At 37.9% G+C, this 25279-nt stretch overlaps 1 protein-coding gene across 3 annotated transcripts in view; it reads left to right on the top strand.

Moving 5' to 3' along the window:
- LOC105271922 (lethal (2) 37Bb) overlaps nucleotides 1-25279 on the top strand; it is a 97171-nt gene that overhangs the window by 60750 nt on the left and 11142 nt on the right. For all 3 annotated transcript variants that reach the window (XM_011313749.1, XM_011313750.1, XM_011313751.1), the window contains one exon: nucleotides 2279-2931. In XM_011313749.1, the coding sequence (XP_011312051.1) occupies nucleotides 2279-2931 (653 nt within the window). The remainder of the gene's footprint in view (nucleotides 1-2278; nucleotides 2932-25279) is intronic.

Raw genomic sequence — 25279 nt, 5'->3', positions numbered from 1 at the left:
GGGGGATGTCTCTTTCTTCCGGGGTCACGTGGGATCCTCTTCCTGGATGCGTGAGTGCTAGGGCGGGGGGGAAACGGGGACGGGGGTAAGGAATATCTGGGGATGGGTTGCCCAACGGTGGCGAAAAAAGAGTAACTTAAACCTAACTTAACCTAGGAAAAATAAGCTGTATTAATTAGGGGGCATGTGGGGGGGCGCAAAATTCTGCCTCGTCACAAGTGCTTCATATGTTTTTTATCGGAAATATTTTGCTTTTCAAATTATATTCGACCTTTTTTTCTGTATCTTTGCAAGTCGATCGCGAAAAACCATTTTTGAGGGTAGTTTTAAATTTTTTTCTCGGATTGCACAAACTTTGATCACTTAAAATTACTTGCCCGTTAATTACACGATCAAAACACACATTTCTACATAAAAAGCGTCTTGGCTTTATGAAACACATACGTTAGACCTAATTTGCCTGGACTACGCTTCAGACTTTCTCGTAGACCCCTATTCCGCGATATAGACATCGCTACTCCGTCTTCCAATTGAACCAAACTCTAGTGCGGACCGTTTAGAACGTTAGCCTCGATATCTCGTATTCCACAGCGTGCGAGACTTGGAAATATGGCCCTCATGATAAACTCCTCGTCGATCCAAAGTCCATTTCGTGATGAATCACGAGTGAGCGGTGCAATGACTGGCATTATAATACATAGCGTCATTTATCTGATTTTACTTGAAAATTTTTCAAAATTTGTAATGCCTGAAAAGTTCAGAGTCTGACTGACTTATCAATAATAATAATCAGGAAATTTTATGTAAATGTGTTGTGTTTGAACATTCTAAGGTGTAAGTCTTACTGTAGAAAAATGACTCCTGAAATTTCATAGAAACCTTACTGAGTAAGATCTTACCGATTAATAATCTGTGACAGAAGACACGTTGCCATGCACGCGCAAGAGTGCGTTCCGTTTCCAGTGAAAACAAAGGCGGATGAAGGATAATTTAAATTGTGAATCTTTCGAATCATGTTAAAGTTTTAGCTCGAGTGTAGCAATGTTGGATTGCTGTAGATTGGACTCTATTTCGCGTGAGGGGGTAAGATTTTTGCCGAGGAATGAATATCCGTTCGAACCCAGGTCCTCACGTACTATAACAAATCGAAAGGTCTCAGAACTACTAGAGGCATTTTCACTATTTAGACGGAAGCATGACTCATGGAATATCGTGAGACTGCTTATCCATTCACATATTGAAATCGACGGGTAAATATCGCCACACGTTACGATGATATTTCCAACAAAGTGCCATTTTATTGCTGCAAACTTCACTGACACATTTGGAAAAATTTCGAACAGCCGAAATCGGAAATTGTCAAACAATGTAATTCCAATTACCGAGAAAATTTTTATTTTTCGGCTGTACATTCGCAACATTGGAACAATGCTAACGCTGCTTCTTGCGGAAAATCGGTAACCGTCAAAATATATTTTTGCTTTAAGACAACACACTACATGTATTACAAATATTAGATGATTATAGGATAAAGAATGATATAATTTTTCAATGAAGAATTACATGATTCTCGCGAATTTGGAATTTAATTAAAAAGGATATTTTCGAAGAGAATTGATATCGAAGACTAAAATAATCGTTGTCATCACTCTTATTGCACTCTACAGATTTCGTCGAATTGATTATTCAATTTTCATTTTCAACTTGAAAAGTATTTAATTTGTTAGAGCTGCTGGTGGAACCCAATGCTTACAGGAAATATCAATGAGAATGTTTTCCATGAAATACTGAAATTTTTAAAAATTGAACAAATTTTCAAGAACAGACTTAGAAAAACATTTTTTTTTTAATGAAGAACGTATACTCAACCTAAGGTTCGGGCATATTTCATGAAAACAATTCATTTGAAACCGAAACAAACAAAGCAAAACCCTTGTTTACTTTAGAAAACAGCTATGCTACTGTGTTTTACATCACCTAAAAATTGTGGTAGAAATAAGAGTTCCCAGTTTAATCTTGTCATTGAACATTCGCATCGATCATATTTTCTACTTTTCGGAATGTTCCTCGGACTTTTCTCACGAGCTTCAATACTGCAATCTTCCTCCCCACCATTGGTCCCCCCAATACGGTCGCGCTAACACCCATCTGATTGTAAGGCTTGTAAACTTCATGAGATTCTTCTCTCACGTTCATTTACTTCACTCAACGTTACTCCTACCTACCTCGAGTGTGCTCATTACTAGTCCAATATATTAGTATTTGCATTTATTTTCAGTATTCCCAGGCGTCAACAGTGTTATCTGCAGGTGGACTCCGTCAGCAATTCTCTCTTGAGGAAAATATAGAAATGTCCCTATACGGAGCTGAATTTCTTCGTACAATAGATCAACATTTGTACGTTGAAAATGAACCCCCTGTGGATGTGCAGTTTCACCCCTACGGGTATCTACTTCTTGCCTCTGAAGAGGGCGCAGAAGCTCTGACGCGAAACTCGAAACTTCAAAATTCTAAAGGAGCTAAAAATATCTTATTAACCGCAGAGAAAATTAAACAACGATTTCCCTGGATGAACACTGAGGGAGTTGCATTGGGATGTTTAGGCCTTGAAAATGAAGGCTGGTTTGATCCCTGGTGTCTTCTTTCTGCTTTCAAGAAGAAAGCCGTAAAATTAGGTGCTGAGTATGTAAATGCTGAGGTCAAGGGCTTTATTTTCAGAAAGGACGAGCAAGTTATTGTTTCGGGGACAGGCATTGAAAAGTATCAGGGACTCAACCATGTTGTTGTAAAGACGGAAAATGATGAAAAAAAGGTTATACAGTTTGCGCTTTGTGTAATTGCCGCTGGAGCTCATAGTGGAGAAATTGCAAGGTTGGCCAAAATTGGATGTGGACCAGGAATTCTCACGGTTCCTCTCCCCGTCGAATGCAGGTAAGTCCATGGGTTGTGTTACGAAATAATTTCATTTTAAAATACACATATTCATCTCTGAAAAAAGCATGTATATTTAATCATTACTCATTGGCGGTCGTTTGAGACAACCACGCTGACAGTGGTAGTAGTTATTACACATACTACGAGGTTATTTCCGATCTCTAGCAGATGGAGGTTGGTTGAAAAAAATAGCACCGAGAAAAAATTTTGAGCATCATTCCGACTCCTTTCGTACCACAATTTTGCTTCCTCAATTATTTCTGCTCAAATCCGGGAGAAATAATGCGAAAATTCTTTCTCAATTACTTTTTAATTATCCATTACTGCCTATGTAATAATATATCTATTATAAAGATAAAATTTCATAAAAGAATTTTGCAAACAAGATTTTGATTTTCAAGACTAATTTTACTATGATTAGATCAGTAGATTATGTGAAACGAAAACGATATAGAAATAAAACAAGATATCAAATATATTTCCGGGATGTTGGGATGGGGTTTTTCACTCGTCTGGAATTGGCCCCCGAGCTGCAGGCGAAAACGGGCCAATCACACAAGTGAAAAAAGCCCATCCCAATAACCGGGATAGTATTTTTCCTTCGCGAGTTTTGGAGTTTGGGATGTATGAGTACTAATTCTCCTATGGGGAAGGAAAGCACGGTAATGGACCAACCCAGGGAATAGTACATTAAAGCAGGCCTGGGCGAAGTGACCTCTCGGAGCTCACCGAGGTCCCAACCCCAATTAGGCTAATGAAAAAAGAAACCATAAAAAAGGGGTCCTATTGTATTGCGCAGGTAGGCGGACTGACGAGACCCAATGCTTGTGTCAGATTGGGGGTATCACTATGCCAGTCAAATTTAATTACTTGAAAAAAAATATGAATACTTTTTTTGATGTATTTTGCATTGTTAAAAAAAATCAATTGTTCATGTTCTTCTAGAAAACACTCCAAATTGAATATTTTGGCAACAAATTAATTGAGAGACACTGACGAAAAGATTTTTGTTTTGTCCTCAAACAGGCCGTCAAGTTAACCCCTTATCTGGACCCCTGGCCATTTAAATGCCCGCCCCGTCTAACGTGGAACAGTCCTCTGGAGTGGAAAACGCAGTGTTCCGACAGAGGAGTCTCATTGGAAGCTGAGGTTCAGTACCATAACCTCAACTTCCCACGCTTGGGGAATTAGCGGACCCAGTCGGTACGCCAGATAGCCTTAATTCCGGTAGAATTTATTATTAACGCGAAACGACCGACTTTGTTTGCTGCACTCATTCAGCTTGTATTGAGCGAAACGATGGAAAATCTCAGTAATATAGCCGGCTGGTAATGCAGGGATTCTTCCGTGTTCATGAGTCACACTGGCTCGGTGAACACAGCAGTTCTCTACACAGAGAGGTGTAACTAAGCGGACAACCCTCTAAGCACTAACGCAACTAAGCGTTGTTTGGCTTGGATGTCCGCCGAAGTGGCACACCACCCGTGTGGTTACTCCTGCCTCTTGTATTAATAATCAATTTATTACATTTTAAAGCACTAACATATTTTTTTCAATTTTTAATCAAATAATTATTCAATATTAAGGTGGCTAAAAAATGGAAAAATTTGTGGCACCATGATTTTTCAACAAATACCTCCGATATAACTAAGAATTTTCCAAGTTTTTTTGAATTGGTCAAAATTAGTTTGAATATTTAGGCGGTAAGGTTTTTGAAATTTTGAGGGAGAGCACGCGGCGCTCTCGCTCTGTGACTGCGCCCCTCGTCGTGCACGCTCGTACCCCTACTCTGACTGCACTGAGCCCCTCGTAATTGGGATATTGTATTCCATTGTATAACAATGGGTCTAATAGAGTTTTATGATCGGAGCTCCCGACTCTTCGACTTCGCTCATGCCTGCATTAGAATACAAGCGCCAAAATTTTGTTCTCAATGAATGTGAAATTTAGAGCGGAAAACGAGATCTGTATTTATTGAAAACGAAATTAGTGACCTTGTACTTTGATGTACTAATCAGGTCCACATGCTCCCTCGTGTCTTAGTCGTAATCATTATAATCATTCAGGTCGTATAGTTAACGTAATAAACTCTCATATTTAAATACCTGTCAACTATTGGTGGGATTTGATCCCATTGAGCCTAGTCCTTAGAATACCTATACGGATCTCGCACGTAGGGTGCAACATCTAGTGGCAGCGGTCTTCGGCTACAATAGTTAAGTAATTAAAATTTTTTAATAAATATATCGAGTTATGTTCGCATTTCATTGTAACGTATTGCGATACTCAACGTATGGAATTACGTTCTTATTGTAACAAGTCAAATAGTTAAGCGGCCAACAGAGTTCTGATTGTAAAGTTTTAATGGGTCAGCATAAAGACACCATTGCTGCACGTGGACTACTCGGAACAGTAAACACTAAACGAACAACTTGAAGGAATAAATATTTAACGAGCTGTTTCGAAAAACCAGGATTGAAGAAGCTACTGGGAATCGTAGATGTTGAGACAATGGCATAGGTAAATATATTAAGGCGGCGCATCTAATCGTGTAAGTGGGAATCATTTTCCGTTACGCAGATCACAATCACTTAACTTAGCGGTACCAGAATCCAGACAACAACTTACGTAAATCTTGGATCCTGCAAAAACGGCAGAGACAGACCGGTCGGGACTAATCGGCAGAAACTATATCCGAGTAAATGTAACAATGCATGGTGGAGTCTTTCCGCGATCTTGCAATAAAAATTTACTACACCAACTAAGAGACGCAGTAAGTGCGAAGATTGAATGTACACGACGTGCGTCGATAATCATCCTGGCGTCGATGATGAACGTGGGATATGGCGTGATAACGAATTGCCGGAAACAGATTTGATTGTACGATATTATCGGATGTTCGAGCAGCCTGTGGACTGACTGAGTTTGTCGGAATACTAAAGCACACAATGCTCTCTCTACCACGAGTAATGCTTTTCCGTTCACGCGCAGAATGCCTTATAGGCCTCTTTATAATTCAGTTTCGGTTAACCATATACTTTTCGTAATGTAATTATGGTTTCAGCTATCAGACCATATGAGGGGGTTACGAAATGTAGAAAGGGCAACGTTGTGCGTGACGCTTGTATGTGCGACACTTACGAGTGAGGAAAAAAAATGGGAGTGCTTTATGGCCTCCACCGGTGGGTGCCTCAGAACCGGAGATTCTTGGCTTTTAGGAAAAATACGCGCCGCATCTAATGTAGCGGTCAGCGATGGCTCTACAACGGGGTGCTTGCTTACGGGTTTTGACGGATCCATTTTTTCTTTCTTCCAGCGAAACTGTCTTTATAGTGTGGTGAGACACTTCAACCTCACATATTCTTAGTAGTCTGCTTCAGCAATTAAAGACTGAAAGGAACAAAATTAGGACTGGGCCTAATTAGCAGAGGATTGTCTACTTGTGCGATGTAACAATTAGAAGATCGGGGATGATTCACTATGAACCGAACGACTCCTAGAGACTTGTGACCGTGCAGATGGATTGGACCACGTTCAATTATGACTGACGATGACCAGAAGGAATAGTTAACCTGGCTCGCCTAACGATCCATGCTTGAACTGAACTGTGATCGGAGCGGTCACAATTGAACTGGTGATGGGAACTCCCTTTTATAAGATTCCTGAAGTATGAGAAGAAGATAAAACGTGGTAGTGTGGATTTATCTACTGCGGAGAAGATGAGCCAGAGTATTAACCAGTTGACTCTCGGACTGTGTCTCCTCTTCGGTTGTGATTCGGGAAGGTACTCGTTCGTGGTAGATCCGCCCAGAAAAGAGCTCGGGTGGTGCAGGTTGCTGCTCGGAAACGTGGTCGGAATCGAGATTGTGACCATAGACGGACCATAATTAAATTATCTAACAAAATTTATTGACTTCCTTAAGGAATTTTAGTTTTTATATTAAATTTCTTTCAATTGGTTCGACCATCCGTAATTTACTGGAAATTACAATATTGGGTTGTAAAATTAGAACCTTCCAATTAAATGTTATAAAATTTGTCTTCTTGTGTTGTCCTGGCAGATCTCTGGAATGATTGACCCTCTGTTCATTCCTTCCTTTAGGAAAAGGATAGAGTCAGTCGATTGGCAATTTAAATTGGGCCAAAAATAATTGAGAAACTGTAATAATTGATAATTCGCAATTAATTCTAAAAATAATTGAAACAAAAAAAATCGCAGTGATCAATAATCTAGATTTTTAAAAAAATTGAATAACAATTAAAGCAATTGATTTTAGAAAATTGTTAATTAATCAAAATCACGATGACTAATAATCAACAAATTTTATCAATCGACTCATAATTAAAAGTGATGGATTTTATTTCGTAAAATAATCGGAATCGCAATGATTAATTATTCGAAATTTGGTTAAAAATTAAATAACAATTAAATTTAGTCGGTTTTGAAAATGATTAAATAATTGAAAATCACGATGATTAATAATCGAGAATTTTCATCAATCGAATCGCAATGAAAATTGATGGATTTTAATCTGTAAAATAATGGGAATCGTAATAATGAATTATTCAAGAATTTTTGTTAAATTGAGTAACAATTAATTTCAATTGATTTTTAAATTGGTTAAATAATTCAAAATCGCGACGATTAAGAATCGGGAATTTTTATCAATCGAATCACAACGAAAATTGATAGATTTTCTTTGAAAGAAAATGGAATCGTAATGATTAATTATTCAAGAATTTTATGAAATTGAATAACAAAAAAAAAAAAATTTTCCTCTCGTATACCCTTTCGGGTCTTTACGATTTGTTCCTTTCCCACCCCCCCCAAACCACCGTACCGCATTTGCCGAAGGGAAGGAAGAACCTCATTCGAGGGGAAAAATCTGCCACTGGTACACTCGTCCTTTTGACAGGACTGCCGCTCGACAGTGAACCTGTGAGATTAGAGCCCTATAAATTTTGACCGCCGGTGCCCGGGATCGAACCCGGATCGTTGGCATGCCAATCTAGCACTCCAACCGCACGGCCACTACCGTCGGTAAATTGAATAAAAATGAAATTTAGTTGATTTGGAAATAGATAATTATTTGGCAATCGCGATAATTAATAATCAAGAATTTCTATCAATCGAATCACAATAAAAATGGATAGATTTTATTTTTGAAAAATAATTGGATTCGCGATGATTAATTATTCGAGATTCTTGTTTTGTTAAAATTGAATAACAATTAAATTTAGTTGATTTCTGGAAATAGTTAAACAATGAGAAATCGCGATAATTAACAATCAAGAATTTCTATCAATTGAATCACAATAAGTTGATTGATTTTAATTCAAAAAATAATTGGAATTTGACTTTAATTAATAGGTGAAAAATAAAGAAAACACGCATCGTCACTCATCACATCATTGTTTAACATGAGAATGCTCATATTAGTATTCTCATGTTTTAAATTCTTGCTTGTCTTATTTTTTGTAAGACAAGTACTGAAATTATAAAAGTTGATTCCTTATTGTTCAGTTAAATTATTAATTATTATTTATTTATTAATTGTTTATTGTTGTTAAACCCCATTGGGAGCAATAATTTCCAATGGTGTTTAACAACAATTTTGTACGTTCTGACGTAACATGAGGCATGTGGGTAATGACATTAGTGAATAAAATGCAGAGTTGTAAAATGATTGCGTGCACAACAGGATATGATATTAATCCGGACGAAGGACCGTTTTTGACAGCACGAAAAGACATACGAGAGCTGAATGAATGGAGGACAGCCACAAGATTGCTCTGACTAAAGTCCGGTGATCCAATCTGCAAAAATCATTCTTTATTGGATGAAGTGCTGACACATAAAGTGATAAATAACATGGCATGATATTAACCAGAATTCTCTGTACAACTGTTCGATGTAAGCATGGAATTGTGCCTTTACAATTCTCATGGATTGTTTGTGCGATTCAATCAAGCTCAGTGATCAATGATCTCGGTTTACTTTCTCCGCCTTGCACCTCCTTTGCGAACTTTCACACTTCAGTGACCAGTAATTGCCGTTCATTCACTCATTCGCGAATTATCAGTGTTCCCAGCTTTCCGAGTTTAACAGCGAGTCAACCCGATAGTTTCTCTAGTCTTGCGTTGGAAAGTTTCGAGCAAGCAATCCCATCTCCCTATAGCCTTACTATTATCCTTATTACCTATTCGCCTTACGTTGGAAAGTTTCGAGCAAATAATCCCATCTCCCTACTCTTCACGTCTCCAAGTATAATATTTCAACAGGATTAAATTTAAAGGAATGATGTTAATTAGAAGTAAGAAGTGATTGAAATGAAAAAACCGAAAGCATGTCGAAAAAAAGGCTGCATTCATTTTAAATCACTAGCCCGCGTAGTCCCACCCCTATCAGGACAGACCAATATAGCATTAGTGTGATGCATAACGTCACCAAACAGACTTTGATACTTTTGTGGCCACGCAAAACCTATAGTTTCATCCCCCTGGTTGGGAGTGCTAGGCACCACGTCACACGACGTACTTTCCCCACTCTACCGTTTTGAGCTATATAAAGGCCCGCACAACAGACACTGACCAGCAGTTCGTGCTAGGCTCGCCTTGAGCATTGAACTCGCTGGCTGGGTCTCTACACGGAGAGAAATATCTATGAATTTTTATATTGTCCTTCCGATAAAAATTACTGTGCTGCCTTACAATCTAGGTGTAAACTATAGTCCTGAGAAAAATCACTATGCCATGCAGTAACATTTCTTCATCGGCCGAGCAAAACTTCGTTATCGGCCAAATAAAAATTCATAGTCGTTGCAACAGTTGTCATTGTTAAATTTTCAATTCATTCATCGTTAACCAATCATATTGGATTAAAAAAATGTTTGGAGGAAATGCTGTCTAGCACAGTAAAAATTAAAAGAGAGCACAATAAAAAATACCGATCTGGATACGAATTTTTTAAGGATTTCTATCAATTTTTCTTTCAAACTCAAACAAAAAAAGATAGACCTTCAAATTTTGTGTTCAAAGTGCTGTTTAGTAAATTTTATGGAGCCACACATGATTAATTACGGAATGTCTAAGAAAATTTGACATATTGATAGTAATTTTTATTTGTGAATCAAAGAAGTTCTAGTATTCTAGCATTTTGCACCACAATTGTAGTGCTCGACACAGTAATTTTTCTTGGACTTTTCCGTGTAAGCGCTTCGCTCAACGTCTCTCAGTTTTCTCGCTGACTAAGACAGTCTTTCCGAAATTGAGGCCTAAATATCACAAACTGTCATGGCTGCTGCCTTTCCTCCTCAAGATCTAAGAGACACAACGACGTTGCTCTCTAGTCATACCTCTTCGATCTCGGACCAAGGACTCAGCTCAGTAAGTTTTCTAGTTATTTCTCCCCTTTACGGGGTTGAGAAGTTCTTATGTCAGACTTCACTGCGCACATACCATCGATCCATGAAGCGTCTCTCTGAGATATCAGTACTTTTTAGCTTTCCAGGTTGGTCGCAACTAACCGAACCTAACCTAACCGCTATGAAATAATAAATTATCACACGTTAGAATTTTACGCGTTCGGATTACATTTACATTTGCATATCTGTTATCGCAAGAAATCAATAGATTTATTTTTCACGGGGCGAAAGCTGATCGCGACTATTGTTCGAAGTGGGCTCCTGAGTTGTAAACATGATAACCCATAGAGTATTAATGGTCAGTGTGATAAGTTCATTAAGGGTTTAACTTTTATTTACATAGTTTATTGTTCTTTACCATATTTTGGGCTGGTGACATTTTGTCGAATGATATCTTTGTCGTGTGATATTTTGCCGTGATATTTAGATATGTAATCGCTCAGGGCATTTTTCAGCTCATCATAGTCCTCTCAAAAAATTAATTAATTAGAACCATCATAAAATTTAAAAAAAGCACAGGATTCACATATGTCATACTCAATGACAGCTATTGCTCTCAAAACTGATTTTACAAGAAGGTATTTTCAAGTTGAAGGTACGGCGGCAGCATTCAAACTTTGTCGACAATCCTTCGCTCCTTCTTTGTTGATGACTCGAAAGACATCTCCATAACCATCCAGAATTTAATCATAATGTGCGCCGATGGCCAGCATTTCCATTGAATTTGTCAGGAAAATGCTTTTCAACCCATATAACATGCATTGTTTTTAATCAACTAACCGAGTTATGAGCAGACCTAGATGTGTAACACTTACCAGACCGAGGCCTTTGAAGAACGAGATTAAGTGGAGCCAAGTGACAAAATAGCATATTGCGTCACTAAGCCGTTAGGAACATTTTTGATTACTGTGAGGTTACAGTGCGAGGCGAAACCGAGGTGTGCAAACTTACAGTAGGATGAGTAAGTTACAGTACAGGAAAAAATATCGAATTTTTTCCTAGTTGAAATACAAAAAATAGTCGTTATCCTTTCCAATGCTGGCGGAGCGGTCATTTTTTATTTACTCGCACGCCACCTTACGCGGCTGCTAAGAATGTCGTTACCATTGGGACCTATTCACAGACAAAGGCTGGCTGATTGGATGGCCATTAAGATTTGGAGATTACTCCAACCCTAGTGATAGGATAACTTGCAGCTACTTAAAGGTTGCTGGACCCTGTCATAGTCGGACCCTCATATTTCAAATGATTAAGTGACCTCCGCGGAAAAATGAGTCCATTTGTTTTATTATAATTTTCGACGTCCGCCTAAAGAACACGTATGTTTATGGTTATGGTTAAAATACGGATAGACATTTGCTGCCCTCTTGCCACCGAACCCCTACTGGGCTATTGTGGCTCCGTTCTCCTACTGATCCCTATAATTCTAGGCCAGCTTTTCTCACCAGTTTTAGTAGATTCCCGGCGTCTAGGTCTGCTAGGTAGTTGATGCTAGGGAAGGCGGTTCCCCAGCAATTTAGCCTAGTTGTAGCCAGTGCAGGGCAACTACAAAGTATATGCAGGCTGTCCTCGTTTACCTCGAGGCATAATCTGCAGCGGGCATCGTTTTCGATGCCCATGTTTTTGCAGTGTGCCCTAAACCTACCATGTCCAGTGAGGAGCCTGATTGTGGTGCTCAGTTCCTCTCTTTTCATGCTGAGTAGCTTTTCTGCCCTTTCCTTGTTTAGGGTTGGCATGAGGGCTTTGGATTTTCTACAGGTTGTGATCTGCTTCCATCGCCCTTGGTGTTCCTTCCGGAGTTTGTTTTTAATTTGAGACATTCCAGTAGCGAAAGGGACTCCCACTGTCATGACCTGGTCGTCATTTGACGCCCCATGCCTTGCCAGTTAGAAAAACTAGTTAAGGTTGTTGTCGCGTAGAATTTTTTTTCGACAGTTTTCGTAAAAAATTTTATGGTGAATACTTTGAAAAATTAACAACAAAATGAGCCTTTTCCGTTTGCAATTGACCGTTTTGAACTTGAGATATAAATTTTTGAAATTCGAGTGATTTAACACGTGTTTAAATAGAGTTTTGCCGATTAGAATTTTTTAAAAATCGACGGCTCGACAGTTTCAGAAATAAAAAAAAACGTGGAATATACATCGTGGGAGGAAATACAGAAAAAAAAATCAAATCGATTGACCGTTTGGTTTACGGAATATAATTATCGGAAATTCATAAATTTATATAATTGAAAATAGTTAATATGGAAAATATATAGTTATGCTTTAGCTATCCATGCACAATGCAATCAATCAAGTGAGACTATATACCGCTAAAAGATTGTGTTCTAAACTGGCCCGTTTTACAGCGGATAAACTTTTTACAGAGACTGTCGCGCGACAACCACCTTAAAAGAACACGTAAACAATTATGTATTTAAGAAGCCGTTGGGTATGCAGAAGTCAGATCCAAAGCGGGCTCCGACATGTGCTAGTTGTAATCTTAATAATCAGTGAGATAACATAAATAAAATAATAAACTCTCATATTTGAATACCTATAAACTATTGGTGGAATTTATCCTTTCAAGTCTAGAACCGACAATAAATATACTACGTCCCATCCACGTAATGTAGAACAATTTCAAAAATCACATTTTCCGGGAAAGAAAGGTCGTAAAAAAATAGATATGAGTCGGACTTTGCTCCGCCGAATACACTTCTAGTACCCGCCTCCGCACCTATCTCTCTCACCGGAGGGTCCCACACGTCTACGTGACGATACAGTCAGGATATACTCTAGATTTAAAAAACTCTAAAACTGGCAGCCGTTAAATCCAACACATATTCGGTTCCACTTTCATGAGGAAATAATAAATCACTTACTTTATTGTCCCAGTGTTGAAAATATTCTGAAATAGTTGCATTTCTGATTTTAATCACGTTAAGGATCTGTTCACCTTGAAATATTTTGCAATCCATTGCCTACGGAGTTAATTATTTGGTGATAAATTCCAATATTATTTTTCTCCAATTAACTGTAAAAATATAAAATTAATCATTTGATCGAATTAGGTTTTACTGCAATATATTTTCTTTGGAAATTAAAATTATTATTTTTTTTATTTTTCAATTTCAAAAATATAAAAAGAAAGATAGTATTTCCTGAAATAATCTTATTCGCCGTAGGGATAGAAAATCCGCCTATACCCCAACATCTCCATGTAGAAAGGGATGGGGTTTAACCCTGAAACATTGGGACCAATTTCAACAGAGGGAAATTCCGTCGAATGCTGTTGGTCCCCGAATTTTACTTCCACTTAATCTGAGATTATACCCTCAGGGTGAGTAATAAAACTGCTAGCATCCTAAACACGAAGTGGCAGGTCGTATCGTTATCCGGTTTTCTCGTATGTGTAGAGTTTCTTATAAAATGTTCCTTATGAAACCGAGGGTCAAGTTAAAAACTTTTGGAATTATTTTTTTAATGAAGTCTTCCGAGGCTCATTATTTTTGTTTTGTCTTATATTTTTGTATTTTATAGCCATCGTTTCAAGCGTCAAGCTAGCCCATTTGGATTAGCAGGGCGTCTACTGTAAGTCCATATGTAACCACAAATATTTTCATTTTCTTTTATTAAAATATAGACTCTATTGAGTTATGTTAATTGAAATCTTGACTTTATCACTTTATTTATCATTAACCTATCTTTTTCCAAATTCAATTTCTATCAAATCAATTAATAATTACATTTTACTCCTTCTTCAATTCATATTATCCTAAGAGTCTAGTTTATGTCAGCGATCATTTCGTTTTTATAATCTTGAATTTCCTTGCAAACAGATCACCCCGTAACAGTTATAACGTTTATTGGATTACAAATTAGAGTTTATGGCCATACCTGATCCAGGCCAGAAGTGGGCAGCCTCAGCTCTGGGAGCTACTCTGACTCCTTACCTCAATTAGACTAAAGTGTTCCAGCCATACCGGTTATGGCGGCTGCCCCTTCGGGCCCAAGATGCTTTACGCCAGTGCTGGGCAACCTCTACTCTGACAGCAAGTCGCTCTCGACCTCCATTAGTCCATCACAAAGGGTACACTAGAGCCCATAGTATCGAATGATGGGCCTTCACGACCCAGGTCTTAAATGTCGTTCTCCTCTGCTGAAATCAACTGAAGTGGGGGTAGTGTTTAAGGAAAGGAAAACAGGTGGAAAAAAGGAAAAGCAGAGAAATAATTAAGAACTGGGAAATTTTTAATTTTCCTTCCCATCACGTTTTTATTTATTTGGAAGCTGATGTGGTAAATAAAATATAGAAAAAGTCGGTTCAATTTCAGAGGCGAGGAACGAATTCCACACTGTGATATTCGAGTGATCTCGAAATTATTTACTCAAGAAATTCAATTGATTGAAGTAAAGAAATTAATTGAAGAAAATTAGAAAAAAAAAACGAATTCTTTAAAAAAAAATGTAGCGAAGCTACTTTGAGATTGACATTTATTTTAATATCGGTCCATTCTGTACAGCTCAACACTTTGTTTTGATTTCGGCTTAGCAACAGAAATCCGTACCGATGACGTATATCGCGCTGTCATTGATCCAACGACAGAAAGATATAGTACTCTTCGAGTCAGCTAATTTCTCCACTCTCGGTGGGAATACTTCTAGCCCCTTCGCTACAGAATTACTAAAAACCTGGGAAAATTGAGCCATTATTGATATAGTTGAATCGAGTTTAAACTGTGCATACAAATGATAGATGATGTACCTGAATCGCGTACCGTACTCTCATCTTGGCTGAACTATTGAGTTGAGATTATTGATTGTCAATCGAGGACAGATCACAATTTGACTGGGACCTGCGAAACTTTTATCTGCCTCATGTAATTCCTTGAAATGTTCCCACTTTCTTACCGGCTTTGCAGGATCCATCTGAATACAATGAATTGATATAAAATTAACGACGATTCCTGGATGACTACTGAAACATTTTCAAAAAGCAGTTTCGCATCATTTTCCACTCGCCTGTAAAACTTTCTTATTGTGTAGTCGATTGCGGACGGTCTTGATGAGATGTTGGGTGTGAGAGAATGCAAAAACCTTGCGTGTCTTATCTGTAGGATGTTCAATTCTAATTAATAATTCTGCATTCAGTTCAATTCTAATTAGTAATTCTGCATTCCTTCTTTCTTGCCAGACACATCTACTTCTGTCCAGAATATTATGTTGGTACTCGCGCCATCCGTGATTATTCCATGAATCTTCACACCAGCTTTCTCCATCAAAGCAATGGCTTTGAGAATGAGTTGTGCTAGCACAGTCCCTGAACTGTACCATTAGATGCGAAAGCAGCAATCGGCTGGGTATATTTGTCCGTTAAGGGTTAGAACATGAGCACCAGTGCATGATCCGCTTTCTGGGAAAAATCCACTTCGGATACATGTTCCTCCCCAAAATCTGTTAAGCCTGTGAACGTGAGAGTTTGGGTGTTAACGCTCACACTTTTTCGAGTTGCCATCTCATCAAGGAGTAAAATGCCATGTCTATTCCTCTTGTTTTGCCAGCGAAATTGCTAAAACCTCAAAGAATTTCGGATCGAACCCACAGGAAGCAGTGATTCTGGACAGATATCTGAGAGGGATAAAAAAATTTTACCACTGACTATGAGTTTTCTGAATTATAATTCTTCAAAAATACTAATCTCATCAGCAACTTTGTATTATCTGCGTATTGTGCGAACGTGTGGAACTGGTAATATCTTGGTACTATGAATAAGATGGTAGGCTTTTGGAGATCGCATGTGCAACAACATACATAGTAAGATCCATGGCTCCGCATATCGCCGCCCTTTTGGATTATTTACTTTCGCAGCTTTCAATATTGCGGTTACACCCAGCGCTTCATTGTCCGACATGTTTCCTTCCAATTTGAGTTGATCCAAAAGGGATTCATCAACTTGCTGAAGTTTCCTTTGATTATCGTCGATTTCTTCTTGCAATTCCTTCATTCTTCTATCTACACGTTTTCTCGCTTGATGAGCAATATACAAACGTTTTCGTAACGTGTCCACTGGTGCCCCTTTTTCTGGGAGACAAATTACGCGAACTCTTTTAATAGTGCCTTTCTTCCTCGCTGGCCAATCGTTTACGGTCACGGTCTTTTTAATTCGTTGGCAAAAATTACAAAAACTCGAATTATTCTTTACGTCGAGCCAGAGAGGGCATTTCAAATGACGCCAAGTTTCACTATTGTCCTTGTACGCGATCCTGCAGTTAGCTTGGTTCAATTTTTCTTGGAGTGGAGACCCCTGGCACAATTGACAATCAGCGATTGATGAAACGAGTTCCTGTAATTGTGGAACTGTTTCAAGATGTTCTTTGTAAAAGAGCATACTATTTCCGTCATCCCTTACAATAAGTTCTTTTAATACAATCGAACTAAGTCCTCGTTCTCCTTGAACGTATGCTGTAGTAAAAAAATGGAGAGTGGTGAACTCCTCAAAAACTTTAACTCCTTTGAACCATCCGAAGGGACAAGTAATTTCTTAGGTTGATAATTCTGAGAATACCAAAGGTGGAAGAACGTTTCCAGAACTGTTATCTTCGGCAGTAAATTCATCTCGTTTCTCAATATCACTCGGGTAACAGGAAGAATCAATCGCATGATGACTTGTCTTTGATTTCAAATTTTCTATGTTTGACCCATTCCCACAGTCTGACCCCGCTGAGTCTTGCTCAGGTGATGTTGGAGGAGTATGGAAGGAGTAAGTTCTAGTTTCACTGTTTGCAGTCTCTGTCGTCGAAAATATCGAGGGTATTGCTCCAGGTTCTAGTCGAGGTTTTTTCAGTTAAGACTGAAGATTGATAAGAAAAACAAAAATAAGTATTCAGCATCAGAAAATTGTCTAGGGCTAAGAAAGTTCAATGGCAGAATATTTACCACTCCCAGTAGCCGTCTTCCATCAGGACTGTAAATTTTGGATTCCCATAAAATTTCTTCTGGAAGAAAATGCTTATGGCACACATACTGGCCATAACAAACTTTCTTATCATCTTCACGTCCTATGGCTTTTTTCCACGTACCAATCAGCCCTTTGGGAATACCAAATAAGTGACATTCTTCATCTTTTGATGTCTTTGGCTTCGAGGAATTCGACTTACACTTCTTAATGATGCACGTTGGCATGATTAACCATATGTCACCTTAAATGATTATGTACAATCGAACTTGAAAACCTTGAAAACAAACACTGCTCATGTAGTTTGAGGCTAGGAATTCATCGAATTCACAAAATTTCACTTCGAATACTTGATTCTTGCTACTTGACCGTTAACAATTGTCCATTTATATTTCATTTTTCCTATCTCTCATCTTTCTGTCTTGACCTTTTTGACCCTTTAAACTTAATTTCTGTGACTTTCCTTCTCTGTATATATCGGACTGTATTCCTTCGATTAAACGAGTAGCCCCAACGCGCGCAAATCCCAAACAGATGATACTGAGCGCCGCGTAGTGGCGATAACGGTAGCAGAATGACCGTACTTTATAAGCTAGATATGTTGAGTATCAGGGGGCTACTCGTGGTGTTCATTCAGCGAGGGTATATGCTCGGGAGAGGTGAATTCAGAGTTTTAGTGAAGTGCTCAGGACTATTAGATAAATCCATCTTTCTGTGTGTCCACTGTCTTTAAATGTGCTAACGTGTAGTGTCTTCAGCCGTAGCCTTGGATAACGTGCAGACCTGTGTATTAAATGTCATATCTCCCACACTAATTGTTACCGGATAAAAAGGTGACCATCAGGTGACGGAAACCCATCCAACTAAATAAAAAACATCCAGAATGGTTTGGTAAACCTGAACTAGAAATTTAAATAGGTAACTTTTAAATTTTTGGCCAACATTGAGTGACCTGAACGAATAAGCAAAAATGTTAACTGTGATGAAAAAGGGAAAAATTATCGACAATGAGTTTTTGGCACAGGTACAGTTGCCCAAAATCTTTTAGCCAGCACGAGGTAACTCCCAAAAATGTAAAGTCATAGAACCGCCAGAATGAACGCATGTCCCCTAGAAAGACATGACGTTAATCCAAAATTTGAATAGTATGAAATCCATAGCCAATGAGTTAGCAATTGAGTGATTAAGTGGCAAAATTTGTTTGTGGGAAATGATGAATACTTGAAAAACTCTTCACTCCATCAAGCGAAGTTAATAATAGAGGAACCAATAAGGATCTGTTGGAACAAACATGTTGAATAATATTTGGATAGATTACCTCTTTGCACAAGTCAAATATGATTAGATTCCGAATAATTTTGAAGTTTAAATTAATTAAATTAAAAATTTAGGAAAATTTAGAAAAGTTAGGAACGTTTTTTCGGCGCATAATAAGGGAAGGAAAGAAAAAAATCGAATGACACACAGGTAGTAAATCATCGAAGAGTAAAGTCATGGAGTGAAAGAAATAGACGCACTGCCATTCGAGAGACATGGCGCAAGGCGGAAATTTAAATAGTACTAAATCCATAAATGAGGAAATGGGAATTCAGCAAAGATGGAAAAGTTTGTTCGTGAAAATGAACGATATTAAAAAAATATGGTTGTTATTCCATCCCGTGGTCTGAATATAAAGGGAGCAATGAGAATGGTGTGGGAAACTCGTTGAATGATATTTGCATAGATTATCTCTTTGCCCGAGTCAAAATGTATTAGATTCACAAAACGTCTGGGAATGGATTGGGCAGTCGTGATCGTATTTTTGACATAATAAAATCGTATTATAAATAATTATGAATAATACGATTATGTAATAAAATATGATAAATATGTTAAATAATCGTATTATAAATAATAAGTCCAAGTCGGAATTACAGTATGGCTGCCCCACGCCCTTCTGTCCAATTAAAAAAAATAAGCAGCTCACCTAATTTGAAGCAGAGTCCTTATACTACGCAGCTCCTTATAAATTCTCTACTTTGAGAGCTGAAATTCATGTTAAGTACCGAATTGATGATAAATCGATGCTAACTTTTTTCTCTTCAAGTTTTATTTCAATTTGTAATTAATTAGATAATGTTAGAGCACTAAATGGAACGCACGTTGGCCATACTATAATTTTCACTCCTTATTATGCGTCAAACAAACGTTCTAAAACCAATTCAAATGAGACAAATGAAAGCAAGCGCTTCACCGCGAGAGCAAAAAAATGAGTTTTAACACTTATATAAAAAGGAGAGCATTATGGCTGCCGCTCAAAAATCGAATTGATGAAAGTCGCAAAAAATCAAAATGGCGGCTCCGAGAGTATCGAATTGAAGAATGTTGAAATGGAATGATCATTCACGTTGGTCCCCTGATAGAGAGGTTTTTCTAATAAAGATCGACTTATTAACTCTATTTCACTTGAATAAATTTGGTGAGCGAGAAATCCGGTTCACACAATACAGTTTTTTATTATGAGTCATTGATGCATGATATGAACTTATAAAGGGAACTTATGTAATCATAGGAAATGCGAAAACAACTTCTAGTGAACACTATTGAAAATTAAAAAAAAAACTAGAAAATAATTTGTTTCTGAACTTATATTGGTAACACCATTGCAAATACAAAAAACTATTCCAAGAATTTTTCTCACCGGAAGGACGGGAATTTTACAGAAAAATGTTATTCCGCCCGTAATCGCATCCACTTGTTATTAATAATTCGTTAGTAGCAAAAAAAGTCTAGAATTCGACTAGGAGACTTTGACATTCGGTTCGAACTCATGACAAAATTGAGAATAAAGGTTAATATTTGTGAAATTTTTCGTATAAAGGAGAAAAAAATCATGTGTTTCGAACATCAGCAAAATGTGATGGAATAAACAAAGGGGAAAAATTGATAAGCGAATTTCGAACTTCCCAACTCACTTTGATATAAAAACGTTACATAATCAGAAATCCTTCACTCCGATAGGTTAAAATGGAGAAGTATCATTGTGTGCCGAATTGTCCGGTGGCCTGGCGTAGTGGTTAGGGCCGTTGCCTCACAATGGATAGGTTCCAGTTTCGATTCCTGGCCGGATAGACTGGTGAGATCTAACCAGGTTCAAAAAAGTCTTGATCAATCGCCACATAGTCTCCTCCCACTCGAAGCGATGTAAAATAAGCATTAAAAAAAAAAATTGTGTGCCGAATGATAGCTTTTTGTGAGTGATTTTACGTTTAACAAGTGGCGAACTGTGCCTTTTTTCTTTTACAAGTCAACAAAATGGCATATTTCGGCGCGAGGTGAGCGTAGCAAGAGCGTTCAAGTAGTATATTTCACAATTTCACAACGATTAACGTTTAACGAAAACAAAAATTTCAAAAAACAAACTAGGTGAAAGTCTCCGAATGAAAGCGATAAAATCGCATCTAAAAATTAGTCATGCAATGAGGGCCCGAGTATCGACGTGAAATTTATATGAATATAATATTGAATAAAGATCGTATTTAGGAAAAGAGAGGATAATATAACACAAAACGAGAGTTTCTATACACGAATGTGTCAGAATCATTCCAAAGAAGATTTCGACCTAAAAAATGGCCTAAAGGTAGGATGTTTTTTGACACGGAAGGTCCAAGTGTATTTAAGAAATACGTGTATTTTGGACACTACTTTACTACTTCACTACTTTACTGATTGAGCTGAAATTGCGCCCAGGACTTCTATACAGCAATATCTATATTATGTGGCGACATTTTAGACTCCAAGCTTCAGCTTGAGTTATTTTTATATTTTAACTTATAACATTTTTCGAAATCACTGACACACCCTTTCGTACACAAATACATATCTGGTGCTAAAATTTCGTATTTTTTCGTTTCCGGCAAAATTAATGAATTTAAAAAACGACCGTAAATCACCTATTGAAATGTTAAAATTGAATAGGTAATGAACCAAGATGGATCGTTCTCAATGGCCTTGAAGTTTACAGACAAAAAAGTTCGCCAGCGAATATTTCATTAGGGAATGGAGTAATGTACAAATTTAGTATTTTGTTCTTCAGGTTTTAGAAAACTTGAATCGTGACCAGTGATGGATAGGTGCGTGTAGTTACTTGAAATGATATTATCAGCAAATAACTCAGTGAAAACTGTTAACGAAGCATATATTGCCTTAGCCTAAAGTCATACACAAAATAAAATTTCTCATATTTCTAATTTAACAAAATCTCATTGTAATATTCGTTTTTTTTTTAATCTTACAAATGGAATATTCAAGCGCAGTAATGCTCAAAATCTGGTAAATGTGTATATTAGGGGCCTCACCCCCGATTTGCTTGAAATTTTTTAGTCAGTTATTCATGTTCCGTTATAGTTCTCTTAAATTTTCTCACGTCCAAAACGTATACAATGCGAGATATTAATTATTTTAAAATAATATTCTGTATGTACATCGTCGGTGTGTCCTATCTCTCTGTCCTGTTTGTTTTCATTTCTGGAAGGCTGTACTATGTCCATGTGGTTATATGCCGTATTCTTGGTCTCCCCCCCTAGTGTCACCTGTAATTCGCGACTTGACTCGTGTGGCTAGCAAGTTTTGTTATCTGAGGGATCATCTCTGTTCTTCTCCGCCTTTCCTCCTAAAGGCAATAATATTAAATTATTTGAATCTTTACATTATAGAGATTTGTATTTATGTACAGACACTGTACAGCCCTGCACTTTAGTTTCGATTCTCCTTTCCACAAGAATCTACTTATCTACCATCCCGCATAAAGGGAGTGCAATAAATTTCAGTCGGTGTTTTTGGATAATGAGCTTGGGGGGTAATGATTTGCCACCGTTCTAAAAGATTCATCAAACCTTTCGTTGTATTCTACCGGTCGTTTAAACATGAATTCCCGAAGGCATCCATCGAAGTGTTCCTCTCTCAATCCATATCTCTGGATCATATTCTTTATGTCTCTCCATTTTCTCTCAATGTGTTGTGTATGCGCTCCATTGTTTGGATCCACAAAACTGATTGAGTGGTTAACAACTAAGTGTTTAAATCTCTCATGGTCCAGTTCTTGGTATGCCTTCCAGCCGTCTGATACAATGGTAGTGCCGGGCAGAATCCAGTCTTTTATAATTCGCACCAGGGTTGCAGCACTCCTGTTCTCCACAACGGTGATAGCTAGAGCTCCACTTTCTCTTTCTATTGTACCAAACACCCATCTTCCATCCACCACACGGCTTCGGTTGAATTTACGATGGCCAATTTTTGAGTCATCGACTTCCACAATCTTCCATGGGCCTCCCAACATCTCAGTGTGGTCTTCCCACCATTCGATGAGAGTCTTCCGAATAAAATTCGATCAATCAATAACTGTTTTTCTGTTGAGGTCCAGCTGACTGCAAAGGAATTCTTGTCGAGGAGGGTTCATGTGTAGGTATAAACCTATGAACCTTGCAGCTACGGGTAGTGATATCCTGCATCTGAACTGAATTTCATATCCGTCTTCCATTTCGGGCACTTCACTTCACTTTTCAACACGTTTTGTTTCCGTAAATATTCGATAAGACGCGGTTCGTTCGAACACAAATCATGAAGTTCGAGGAGCCTCATGTTCACCGCCCACTGGAATACACGAAACTGTTCACTTTGGTACACTTGTATTACCTCTGTGTGTTATAACTATTGGTTACGTCAGTCTTTAATCCTCTTGTTATTATTCTGGTAAATACAAGATCCTAGTGGGTTAGGTATACGTGGTAATACTACCTTACATTATGATATTTTTTCATTTAAAACTAGCGTAAAAACACGAACCAACCACCAATTCCAAATGTAATCCGTTTTCCGACCCTCGGAAAACAGTATTTGATCGGGTTGTGTGCGAAAACCCGGTCTTTTTGGCTTTTTCTACTAGAAATAGGTGAGGCCCCCAATATCCACATTTACCCAAAATCTTTATAGAACTCTAGTATACATTCGGTTAATGGAAACTGAAGAAAAAGAAATTCTCATTTTGGGAAATAAAACCCCACCTTTCACACTTCACACGTTGTACCCAGGTTCCAGCTCTCGTCATCGATTCATCTCTTCCGCAGTATAGACAAAGTTCACTTACATCAACAGACTTTACCAAGATACCCCATATCATTTCTCCACGTTTTTCGGCTGGATCGAAGTGACTAATGTGTAGAAATCTTCCCGCGAGAATTTCTTCACTGTAATGGATTACGAAAAATCAGCAATTGTATCCATCACGTTGTCGAGGATGAGGCGGAATTTTCAGAGACCATCGTTGATGTAGGGAAAACCTGTAAATCAATAATTCGTCAATTCATTTTGCTCAATGTTACGGAAGGGTATCTTCTAATGAAATGTGGATTTATCTGTCGATAACCTTCAATGAAATTGTTGGAACGTCCATTCATCAACGTTCTTGCTGTACTACTACCTGGATCAATGTAATAAATTATAGACTTTATACCATCAACATACAGCATCGTCCAAGGATTAATCTTGACGCTGAAAGGGAGGATAACTTTGGAGTGGTTATTCAAAGAAGTACGGAAGGGATTCTAAAATTTGGGAAGCACTGGTTCTCGATTCACTCCGATTCCCTCCATTAAATATCCACTCATCTCACACGAAACGTGAACTGTATCGTCTTCTTTTTGGGATATCATTAATACTGCTTCCCAATAATCGATAATATTGTCCGTAATCCATTCCTTGTCGAATAACGTAATGTAATCATCAGTAAGTATGATAACATTCTTCGTACCATCGTGAATAGCTTTGAAGCCACAAAAAAGAATTTTGTCCCACTTGAACAACGATAAGTCAGGTTTTAATGTTGTATGATTCTTATTGAATTTTAAATCCCTTTGCACCTGCTTCGCTACGACTTTCTTCAGTATTGTCCCTCGTCGATAAGTTCTCCTTCGTTTTTTGCTTTGGGATGGTCCCGTTTTCCATAACTCCTGGGAATTTTCATTGTTAGATTCATCGACTCTCTTCCGCGGATGTTGAACAGAGACTTTCGCAGGTGGTCAATTCAATCGACCATGAACAGCTAACAAATGTTGGTGATGACATTATGTGATGAACCTGGAGGGCTTCGACTTTTTTTTGTGTTTCGGCTTTCGTAATGCTGAAATGATTTTCGACTGGCCCGTCGATGAAAGGCTTCTTCTGTGGAGTCGCTATAGTTTATCAGAGAGGAGCGTAGGCCAGAAGATCCTTTATGAAGTGGTCACAGAATGTCAGTTGCAATGTCTGCTTCCAAAATTGTGAGACAAGCTTCGACTCGATTAGTCATCAATGTTAAATTCTCGCGGTGGGCAGTTACTGCCATCCTCTCTAGATATATTTTATGCCTCTTATCGTCAATTTTCTTCTGAGCGAGCCACCTCGAAACCATCTTCATGATGTAGGCATAGCACACATAATGGCTAATAATATGAGGTGGTAAGGCAATCTGATTCTGAACCTCATTAAACACTAATTTCAAGTATTCCAAGACTGTTAAATTATTCCCCGCTGCCATCATAGCAGTAATACTTGTGCAGGATCAGTCCATAACGAATGATGCGAAAGGAGGCCATAATATATCGTTTTTCTCCTAATAAATCTTCATAAATGTACAAAAATCCCGGATCGAAATGGTCGTGTGATCATTCGCAATGAATTCTACGAGGGGAAAAATTTGGCCAGCAATATTGACTACACCAGCATAATAATACACTCCTTTAGATTTTGGACATGGCCTTCTGACGACGCAACCGGTTGCGTCAAAATAAAGTTTGTTGTTCCTTTTAAGGAAATATTTAAGGAAATCTGTTGGCAACTGACTTCCCGAATAGATTTAAATATTTCGGAATTTTTTTCTAAGATATCTACAAATTTTTAAATATTGACATATTTTGCCAAAGATTGCTGTCTCCGTCGGGTCTCTTTCTAGATATGAGTTTCGC

The sequence above is a fragment of the Fopius arisanus genome, unplaced genomic scaffold (genome assembly GCF_000806365.1).
Source record: "Fopius arisanus strain USDA-PBARC FA_bdor unplaced genomic scaffold, ASM80636v1 scaffold00128, whole genome shotgun sequence".
Classification (NCBI taxonomy): Eukaryota; Metazoa; Arthropoda; class Insecta; order Hymenoptera; family Braconidae; genus Fopius; species Fopius arisanus.
This window is presented reverse-complemented; position numbering and strand designations above follow the sequence as displayed.